Source organism: Salvelinus alpinus, chromosome 19 (assembly GCF_045679555.1).
Source record: "Salvelinus alpinus chromosome 19, SLU_Salpinus.1, whole genome shotgun sequence".
NCBI lineage: Eukaryota > Metazoa > Chordata > Actinopteri > Salmoniformes > Salmonidae > Salvelinus > Salvelinus alpinus.
This window is the reverse complement of record NC_092104.1, coordinates 27,007,500-27,017,798: the sequence shown is the minus strand read 5'-3', so window position 1 is coordinate 27,017,798 and position 10,299 is coordinate 27,007,500. Positions and strand designations below refer to the sequence as shown.

The 10,299-nt window shown below is 45.0% G+C and overlaps 1 protein-coding gene across 1 annotated transcript; it reads right to left on the bottom strand.

Annotated features, from left to right (window-relative positions):
- Window positions 1-466: 466 nt before the first annotated feature.
- Window positions 467-9,867, bottom strand: LOC139545834 (uncharacterized). The gene is made up of 2 exons (XM_071354049.1): window positions 9,861-9,867; window positions 467-1,312 (listed from the first exon to the last, which is right to left on the bottom strand). Exons 1-2 carry the CDS (start codon window positions 9,865-9,867, stop codon window positions 531-533), a joined length of 789 nt encoding a protein of 262 aa, XP_071210150.1. The 3' UTR covers window positions 467-530.
- Window positions 9,868-10,299: the final 432 nt, after the last annotated feature.

Here is a 10,299-nt window from a genome sequence, read left to right as displayed (position 1 = left end):
AAGATACATGTTTTACTTAGAATTAAAGATACACTTGTTCTTAAACCTGTTCGGGACAGGGGGCAGCATTTTCACTTTGGACGAATTGCATGCCCAAACTGAATTTCCTCCTACTCTGTCCCAGAAGGTAATACATGCATATTATTATTACTATTGTATAGAAAACACTCTGAAGTTTCTAAAACTGTTTGAATTATGTCTGTAAGTATAACAGAACTCATATGGCAGACAAAAACCTGAGAAGAAATCCAAACAGGAAGTGAGAACTCGATTTTCAAAACAGTGCCAAATGATATCCCTTTTAGTTATGGATGAGCAAACACCTCCTAGGGCTTCCACTAGATGTCACCGTCTTTAGATTCTGGTTATTTTTTACATTTACATTTAAGTCATTTAGCAGACGCTCTTATCCAGAGCGACTTACAAATTGGTGCATTCACCTTATGATATCCAGTGGAACAACCACTTTACAATAGTGCATCTAACTCTTTTAAGGGGGAGGGGGGGGGGGTTAGAAGGATTACTTTATCCTATCCTAGGTATTCCTTAAAGAGGTGGGGTTTCAGGTGTCTCCGGAAGGTGGTGATTGACTCCGCTGACCTGGCGTCGTGAGGGAGTTTGTTCCACCATTGGGGTGCCAGAGCAGCGAACAGTTTTGACTGGGCTGAGCGGGAACTGTACTTCCTCAGAGGTAGGGAGGCGAGCAGGCCAGAGGTGGATGAACGCAGTGCCCTTGTTTGGGTGTAGGGCCTGATCAGAGCCTGAAGGTACGGAGGTGCCGTTCCCCTCACAGCTCCGTAGGCAAGCACCATGGTCTTGTAGCGGATGCGAGCTTCAACTGGAAGCCAGTGGAGAGAGCGGAGGAGCGGGGTGACGTGAGAGAACTTGGGAAGGTTGAACACCAGACGGGCTGCGGCGTTCTGGATGAGTTGTAGGGGTTTAATGGCACAGGCAGGGAGCCCAGCCAACAGCGAGTTGCAGTAATCCAGACGGGAGATGACAAGTGCCTGGATTAGGACCTGCGCCGCTTCCTGTGTGAGGCAGGGTCGTACTCTGCGAATGTTGTAGAGCATGAACCTACAGGAACGGGTCACCGCCTTGATGTTAGTTGAGAACGACAGGGTGTTGTCCAGGATCACGCCAAGGTTCTTAGCACTCTGGGAGGAGGACACAATGGAGTTGTCAACCGTGATGGCGAGATCATGGAACGGGCAGTCCTTCCCCGGGAGGAAGAGCAGCTCCGTCTTGCCGAGGTTCAGCTTGAGGTGGTGATCCGTCATCCACACTGATATGTCTGCCAGACATGCAGAGATGTGATTCGCCACCTGGTTATCAGAAGGGGGAAAGGAGAAGATTAATTGTGTGTCGTCTGCATAGCAATGATAGGAGAGACCATGTGAGGATATGACAGAGCCAAGTGACTTGGTGTATAGCGAGAATAGGAGAGGGCCTAGAACAGAGCCCTGGGGGACACCAGTGGTGAGAGCACGTGGTGCGGAGACAGATTCTCGCCATGCCACCTGGTAGGAGCGACCTGTCAGGTAGGACGCAATCCAAGCGTGGGCCGCGCCGGAGATGCCCAACTCGGAGAGGGTGGAGAGGAGGATCTGATGGTTCACAGTATCAAAGGCAGCCGATAGGTCTAGAAGGATGAGAGCAGAGGAGAGAGAGTTAGCTTTAGCAGTGCGGAGCGCCTCCGTGACACAGAAAAGAGCAGTCTCAGTTGAATGACTAGTCTTGAAACCTGACTGATTTGGATCAAGAAGGTCATTCTGAGAGAGATAGCAGGAGAGCTGGCCAAGGACGGCACGTTCAAGAGTTTAATGATTATATGTTATATGGTTATATGATTCTACTATAAAGGAGGGGCTCATAGGAGCTATTTTACTGAGTGGTCTGCAGAAATTCTCGGTCTCATTGTGCGCGCTCACGAGAGAGAGTGCTCTCGTTCCAATGCTCTTTCTTCAGACAATGAAATTCTCCGGTTGGATCCTTATTGATGATTAATGTTAAAAACATCCTAAATATGGATTGCATACATCATTTTACTTGTTTCTACGACCTGTAACGGAACTTTTTGAGTTTTTGTCTGGAGGGATTGCTCGTGCGTCATGAAAATGGATTACTGGGCTGAACATGCTAACAACAAGTGGCTAAATGATGGGCTTTATGGAACAAATCAGTCATTTATTGTTGAACTGGGAATCCTGGGAGTGCCTTCTGATGAAGTTATTCGAAGCTAAGTGAATATTTATAGTGTTTTTGTAGCTTCTGTTGACGCCAAAATGGCGGCTATTTCTTTGGCTGGATTGTGCTCTGAGCGCCGTTCTCAGATTATTCTTTTTCCGTCAAGTAAAAAACAAAAAAAATCTGACACAGCGGTTGCATAGAGGATAAGTTTATCTTTAATTATGTGAATAACACTTGCATCTTTTATCAATGTTTATTATGAGTATTTCTGCAAAATCACCGGATGTTTTGGAAACAAAACATTACTGCACGTAATGCGCCAATGTAAACTGAGATTTGTTTTAATATATATATGCACATTATCGAACAAAACACACAATACATGTATAACATGATGTCCTATGACTGTCATCTGATGAAGATAATCAAAGGTTAGTGATTCATTTGAACTATATTTCTGCTTTTTCTAACTCCTATTGTTGGCTGAAAAAATGGCTGTGTGTGTTTGTGACTTGGCTCTGACCTAACATAATCATATGTTGTGCTTTCACTGTAAATCATTTTTGAAATCGGACACCATGGGTAGATTAACAAGATGTTTATCTTTCATTTGCTGTATTGGACTTGTTAATGTGTGAAAGTTAAATATTTCTAAAAATATATTTTTGAATTTTGCGCGCTGCCTTTTCAGTGGAATGTTGTGGGTGTTGAGCTAGAAAGGTTAATGTAAGTCTGGAGGGAGAGGTTATGGTCTAACCAGACACCTAGGTATTTGTAGTTATCCACGTATTCTAAGTCAGATCCGTCCAGAGTAGTGATGTTGGACGGGCGTGCAGGTGCGGGCAGTGATCGATTGAATAGCATGCATTTTGTTTTACTTGCGTTTAAGAGCAGTTGGAGGCCACGGAAGGAGAGTTGTATGGCAATGAAGCACGTCTGGAGGTTAGTTAACACAGTGTCCAAAGAGGGGCCAGGAGTATACAGAATGGTGTCGTCTGCGTAGAGGTGTATCAGAGAATCACCAGCAGCAAGAGCAACATCATTGATGTATACAGAGAAGAGAGTCGGCCCGAGGATTGAACCCTGTGGCACCCCCATAGAGACTGCCAGAGGTCCGGACAACAGGCCCACCGATTTGACACACTGAACTCTATCAGAGAAGTAGTTGGTAAACCAGGCGAGGCAATCATTTGAGAAACTAAGGCTGTCGAGTCTGCCAATAGGAATGTGGTGATTGACAGAGTCGAAAGCCTTGGCCAGGTCGATGAATACGGCTGCGCAGTAACGTCTCTTATCGATGGCGGTTATGATGTCGTTTAGGACCTTGAGCGTGGCTGAGGTGCACCCATGACCAGCTCTGAAACCAGATTGCATAGCGGAGAAGGTACAGTGGGATTCGAAATGGTCGGTAATCTGTTTGTTAACTTGGCTTTCGAAGACCTTAGAAAGACAGGGTAGGATAGATAGGTCTGTAGCAGTTTGGGTCTAGAGTGTCACCCCCTTTGAAGAGGGGGATGACCGCGGCAGCTTTCCAATCTTTGGGAATCTCAGATGATACGAAAGAGAGGTTGAACAGGCTAGTAATAGGGGTTGCAACAATTTCGGCAGATAATTTTAGAAAGAGAGGGTCCAGATTGTCTAGCTCGGCTGATTTGTAGGGGTCCAGATTTTGCAGCTCTTTCAGAACATCAGCTAACTGGATTTGGGTGAAGGAGAAATGGTGGGGGCTTTGGCGGGTTGCTGTGGAGGGTGCCGGGCAGTTGACCGGGGTAGCGGTAGCCAGGTGGAAAGCATGGCCAGCCGTAGAGAAATGCTTATTGAAATTCTCAATTATAGTGGATTTATCGGTGGTGACAGTGTTTCCTAGCCTCAGAGCAGTGGGCAGCTGGGAGGAGGTGCTCTTATTCTCCATGGACTTTACAGTGTCCCAGAACTTTGAGTTAGTACTACAGGATGTACATTTCTGGTTGAAAAAGCTAGCCTTAGCTTTCCTAACTGCCTGTGTATATTTGTTCCTAACTTCCCTGAAAAGTTGCATATCACGGGGGCTATTCAATGCTAATGCAGAACGCCCCAGGATGTTTTTGTGCTGGTCAAGGGCAGACAGGTCTGGAGTGAACCAAGGACTATATCTATTCCTAGTTCTACATTTTTTGAATGGGGCATGCTTATTTAAGATGGTGAGGAAGGCACTTTTAAAGAATAGCCAGGCATCATCTACTGACGGGATGAGGTCAATGTTATTCCAGGATACCCCGGCCTCTTGATTGAAAATAGCAGAGGTGTATTTGGAGGGCGAGTTAGTTAGGATGACATCTATGAGGGTGCCCATGTTTATGGATTTGGAGTTGGAGTTGTACCTGGTAGGTTCATTGAGAATTTGTGTGAGATTGAGGGCATCAAGCTTAGATTGTAGGAAGGCTAGGGTGTTAAGCATGTCCCAGTTTAGGTCACCTAGTAGCACGAGCTCAGAAGATATATGGGGGGCAATCAATTCACATATGATATCGAGGGCACAGCTGGGGGCAGAGGGAGGTCTATAGCAAGCGACAACAGTGAGAGACTTGTTTCTGGTAAGGTGAATTGAGAGCACCTGGGGAGTGGGAGTGGGGCTAGGCACTGCAGGACCTGGATTAACCTCTACATCACCAGAGGAACAGAGTATAAATAGGATAAGGGTACGGCTAAATGCTATACGAACTGGCCGTCTAGCACGTTTGGAACAGAGAGTAAAAGGAGCAGGTTTCTGGGCTCGATAGCATAGATTCAAGGCATAGTGTACAGACAAAGGTAAGGTAGGATGTGAGTACATTGGAGGTAAACCTAGGCATTGAGTAATGATGAGAGAGATATAGTCTCTAGAGACGTTTAAACCAGGTGATGTCATCGCATATGTAGGAGGTGGAACAACATGGTTGGTTAAGGCATATTGGGCAGAGGCTAGAGGCTCTACAGTGAAATAAGACAGTAATCACTAACCAGGACAGTAATGGACGAGGCATATTGATATTAGAGAGAGGCATGCGTAGCCAAGTGAACATATGGGTCCAGTGAGTGGTTGGGCTGAATGGGGACACGGCGATTCAGACAGTTAGCAGGCCGATGCTAACAAGCTAACAGTTAGTAGGCCAGGGCTAAACAAGCTAGCAGTTAGCAGACCGGGTTAGCAAGCAAGCAGTTAGCAGGGGCTAGCAGTTAGCAGACCGGGGCAGGCAAGCTAGCAGTTAGCAAACCGAGGCAAGCAAGCTAGCAGTTAGCAAACCGGGGCAGGCAAGCTAGCAGTTAGCAGACCGGGGCTAGCAAGTTAGCCTTTGGGGGACGTCGCGATGGGGGTAAGTCTGTTTTTGCTTCTTCGTGCGGTGACGTCGATAGACCAGTCGTGGAATTAGTAGGGTTCCAGGTAGCTCTAGGTAGCTAGCAGGTTAGCAGAATGGGCCTTCAGCGGGCGTCGCGCCTGAGGGGCCTGTTGGAGTCCTCGGGCAGATTATGTCGGTATTCCAGTCGTAGAGGATCGGCGGGGTTCCGTGCCCCGTACCGGCAGTAGAAGGGGTCTGGATATTGTAGCCCAGGAGTGGGCTTCGGTGGTAGCACAGGAGCCCTGGCCTCGCTAGCTTCAGGCTAATTAGTGCTTGCTCCGGGATGGAAACGCTAGCCAGGAGTGGTCACCCGGGATTGCGGTTAGCTAGTTGCGAAGATCCAGATAAAAATGTTCAGAGTTTGCGGTAGGAATCCGGGGATATGGAGAGAAATAGGTCCGTTATGCTCTGGTTTGAGTCACGTTGTTCGAACTGGCGAGGGCTTTCCGAGCTAAAGGTTAGCTGATGACCGCTAGCAATGTTTTGTTAACTGATAGTTGGTAGTTAGTTAGCTGGCTAGATTCAGTTGAGGGATTCCAGATCCGAAGTAAATAGAAATACTTTAGAAAAAAAGCAGATCCACTCCACATTGGGTGAGGCGGGTTGCAGGAGAGTATTTAGAAGTTGAGGTTTAGGAAAATATTTTTTAAAGATATGCGAAAAAAATAGATAAAAGATATATACAAGGGACACGACAGGACAAAGACGTCTGACTGCTACGCCATCTTGGATCTGAAGTGACATCAGCTGATGTAAGAAGGGCTTTCTAAATACAGTCGTGGCCAAAAGTTTTGAGAATGACACAAATATTAATTTTCACAAAGTCTGCTGCCTCAGTTTTTTTTATGGCAATTTGCATATACTCCAGAATGTTATGAATAGTGATCAGATGAATTGCAATTAATTGCAAAGTCCCTCTTTGCCATGCAAATGAACTGAATCCCCCCAAAATATTTCCACTGCATTTCAGCCCTGCCACAAAAGGACCAGCTGACATCATCTCAGTGATTCTCTCGTTAACACAGGTGTGAGTGTTGACGAGGACAAGGCTGGAGATCACTCTGTCATGCTGATTGAGTTCGAATAACAGACTGAAAGCTTCAAAAGGAGGGTGGTGCTTGGAATCATTGTTCTTCCTCTGTCAAACATGGTTACCTGCAAGGAAACACGTGCCGTCATCATTGCTTTGCACAAAAAGGGCTTCCCAGGGCAAGGATATTGCTGCAAGTAAGATTGCACCTAAATCAACCATTTATCGGATCATCAAGAACTTCAAGGAGAGCGGTTCAATTGTTGTGAAGAAGGCTTCAGGTCGCCCAAGAAAGTCCAGCAAGCGCCAGGATCGTCTCCTAAAGTTGATTCAGCTGTGGGATCGGGGCACCACCACTACAGAGCTTGCTCAGGAATGGCAGCAGGCAGGTGTGAGTGCATCTGCATGCACAGTGAGGCGAAGACTTTTGGAGGATGGCCTGGTGTCAAGAAGGGCAGCAAGAAGCGACTTCTCTCCAGGAAAAACATCAGGGACAGACTGATATTCTGCAAAGGTACAGGGATTGGACTGCTGAGGACTGGGGTAAAGTCATTTTCTCTGATGAATCCCCTTTCCGATTGTTTGGGGCATCCGGAAAAAAGCTTGTCCGGAGAAGACAAGGTGAGCGCTACCATCAGTCCTGTGTCATGCCAACAGTAAAGCATCCTGAGACCATTCATGTGTGCGGTTGCTTCTCAGCCAAGGGAGTGGGCTCACTCACAATTTTGCCTAAGAACACAGCCATGAATAAAGAATGGTACCAACACATCCGCCGAGAGCAACTTCTCCCAACCATCCAGGAACAGTTTGGTGACGAACAATGCCTTTTCCAGTATGATGCAGCACCTTGCCATAAGGCAAAAGTGATAACTAAGTGGCTCGGGGAACAAAACATCGATATTTTGGGTCCATGGCCAGGAAACTCCCCAGACCTTAATTCCATTGAGAACTTGTGGTCAATCCTCAAGAGGCAGGTGGACAAACAAAAACCCACAAATTCTGACAAACTCCAAGCATTGATTATGCAAGAATGGGCTGCCATCAGTCAGGATGTGGCCCAGAAGTTAATTGACAGCATGCCAGGGTGGATTGCAGAGGTCTATAAAAACCTTTGACACTTATGAAATGCTTGTAATTATACTTCAGTATTCCATAGTAACATCTGACAAAAAATATCTAAAGACACTGAAGCAGCAAACTTTGTGAAAATTTATATTTGTGTCGTTCTCAAAACTTTTGGCCACGACTGTACATTTGATTGATTGAAATAAGTATTTTTAAGCCCTGAGACAATTGAGACATTGCAAGACAAAATATTTAAGTGCCTTTGAACGGGGTGTGGTAGTATGTGCCAGGCGCACCGGTTTGAGTGTGTCAAGAACTCAACGGAATTCAAACAAGCTCAACAGTTTCCTGTGTGTATCAACAATGGTCCACCACCCTAAGGACATCCAGCCAACTTGACTCAACTGTGGGAAGTATTGGAGTCGACATGATCCAGCATCCCTGTGGAACGATTCCGACACCTTGTAGAGTCCATGCCCCAACGAATTGAGGCTGGTCTGAGGGCGTGTTATGAAGGTGTTCATAATGTTTGGTATGCTCAGTGTATGTTATTTCCTGTGAGATGAGGTCTGATTCTAGGGTTGTTAGTAGATCTATGAGTCAGGACTACACAGATTTATTCTTATTTACCAACAACAATAGAGGCTTAGGTAAAATAGGCCCCTTATAATGAAATACATATTTGGTTCCACCAGAGACAGACAAACAAGACATTCTTTATGTAATGCAACATTACATTATTATTGTCACAGCAGCAGTTAGCATAAGCTGAGGTAAAATCCAAGGATAAGAATGTCCCACTGTTAGGAAAGGATGATAAAGATAATTGACTTAACTTGAAGAACAACCACAAAGCACAACAGCAACTCTATCAGGAAGCCACTCCCACGTAATGAAGACACAAAATACATAATTGAAACAACGGAAACCCATCATCAAGCATACTGTATGCATAGCTGAACTTAGTTGTATTTGGAATAAAGAATTCTGTTATTTTTTAAATGTTTAAATGGCTTCCTGATTAAGTAGCTGTCATACAGGTGGCAATAGAATCAATTTCCTCTCTCCTCACCCTCTCTGCTCTCACATTGTAATATGCAGAGGGTGAGGAGAGAATAAATAGATGTTACTGCTACCTGTTTGTCACACATGGTCCCAGCTATGTAATGTACTGGTACGGTGAGTATCATACGTTTTCACCCCCCTTGAATTTTTGTAACATTTGTTGCGATTGAAATAGATGTAATAGTGATTTTTTTTGTAATTGATCTACACAAAACCACCACGGGTGTGCGTAGCCAAAGAGCTCCATATTCATGTCATCCAATAAATATAAACGCCTGGAGATTGCTAGATGGGTTTGCCGTCGAAAGAAAGATGCATATGAAGAAAATAACCCCATACTTACTGTAAAATATGGTGGTGGATCTTTGATGTTATGGGGCAATTTTGCTTCCACAGGTCCTGGGGCCCTTGTTAAGGTCAACGGCATCATGAACTTTACCCAGTACATTAACATTTTAAATAAAAACCTGGTTGCGTCTTCCAGGAGGCTGATATTTGGCAGCAAGAGGATCTTCCAGCAAGACAATAACCCCAAGCACACATCAAAATCCACAAAGAAATGGTTAATTGACCACAAAATCAACATTTTGCATTGGCCATCTCTTTGCATTGGCCATACCTCATGAGGTGAGGTATTGAAAACAAAATGTATTTCTCTGGGCAATGGTATTAGTATAAAATAATATATTTTTGAGCATACATGTAGGAAAATCATTACAGTCCGACAGGCAGAGCAGTGGGAACAATGAGTTATCACACCATTCTGATTCACCGTTCTGGACTTCAAACAGTGTTCCTTTGTTGTCATGTGTGATTCACTCCCACTGGGTACAGATGTCAGTTCAATGTCTAGTTTGGATTTACATTTGGTTGAGTTGTCAACTAATGTGAATTCAACATGAAATAAAATAAAAATGATATGGATTTAGGCTAAAAGTTGGGTGGAATAAATGCGAAATTCCCTTACTTTGATGACTTTTTGCAAATCATCACATTGAATTATTTTGTTGAAATTATGTGGAAACAACATTGATTCAACCAGTTTTTGCCCAGTGGGCTGCATCTGTATTAGAAAGTCTCCTTCATGACTGCTGTGTTTCCTTTATGAACAAAGCCAAACAAAACACAAAAGAATCAAATGCAACAACCCCCACCGTCCATTTCCATTAGGGGGAAATCAAGAGGATTCACAAAGACATGGCAACTTGGGAGGAAGGCAGGGGAGGCCTTTGCATTGAGCCTCCTTTTATGAGAGCATAATCGTTTCTTCACCTGGAAACCTCACAGGGAGAAGGCTTTTATTCCAAATGTCTCCTTCACAGACACTCACTTCCCCCACACCTCTCAATACACCATGGGGCTCAGCCTCGGGCGTCATCAATGCTGCTATCCCATTCTCCACAGCCTCCAGGCACACAGGAAAGCACACCTGCACACAGACACACATGCAAATGCTGAACGCACACGCACATACACACACAGGTAAACATATGGGCACACACACACCTATAATTACTGACTATGCCGTCTCTGCTAACGTGAGAACATTGTGATGAAATTTCAATCACGCTGTAACGCTGAACTTCCGCGAGA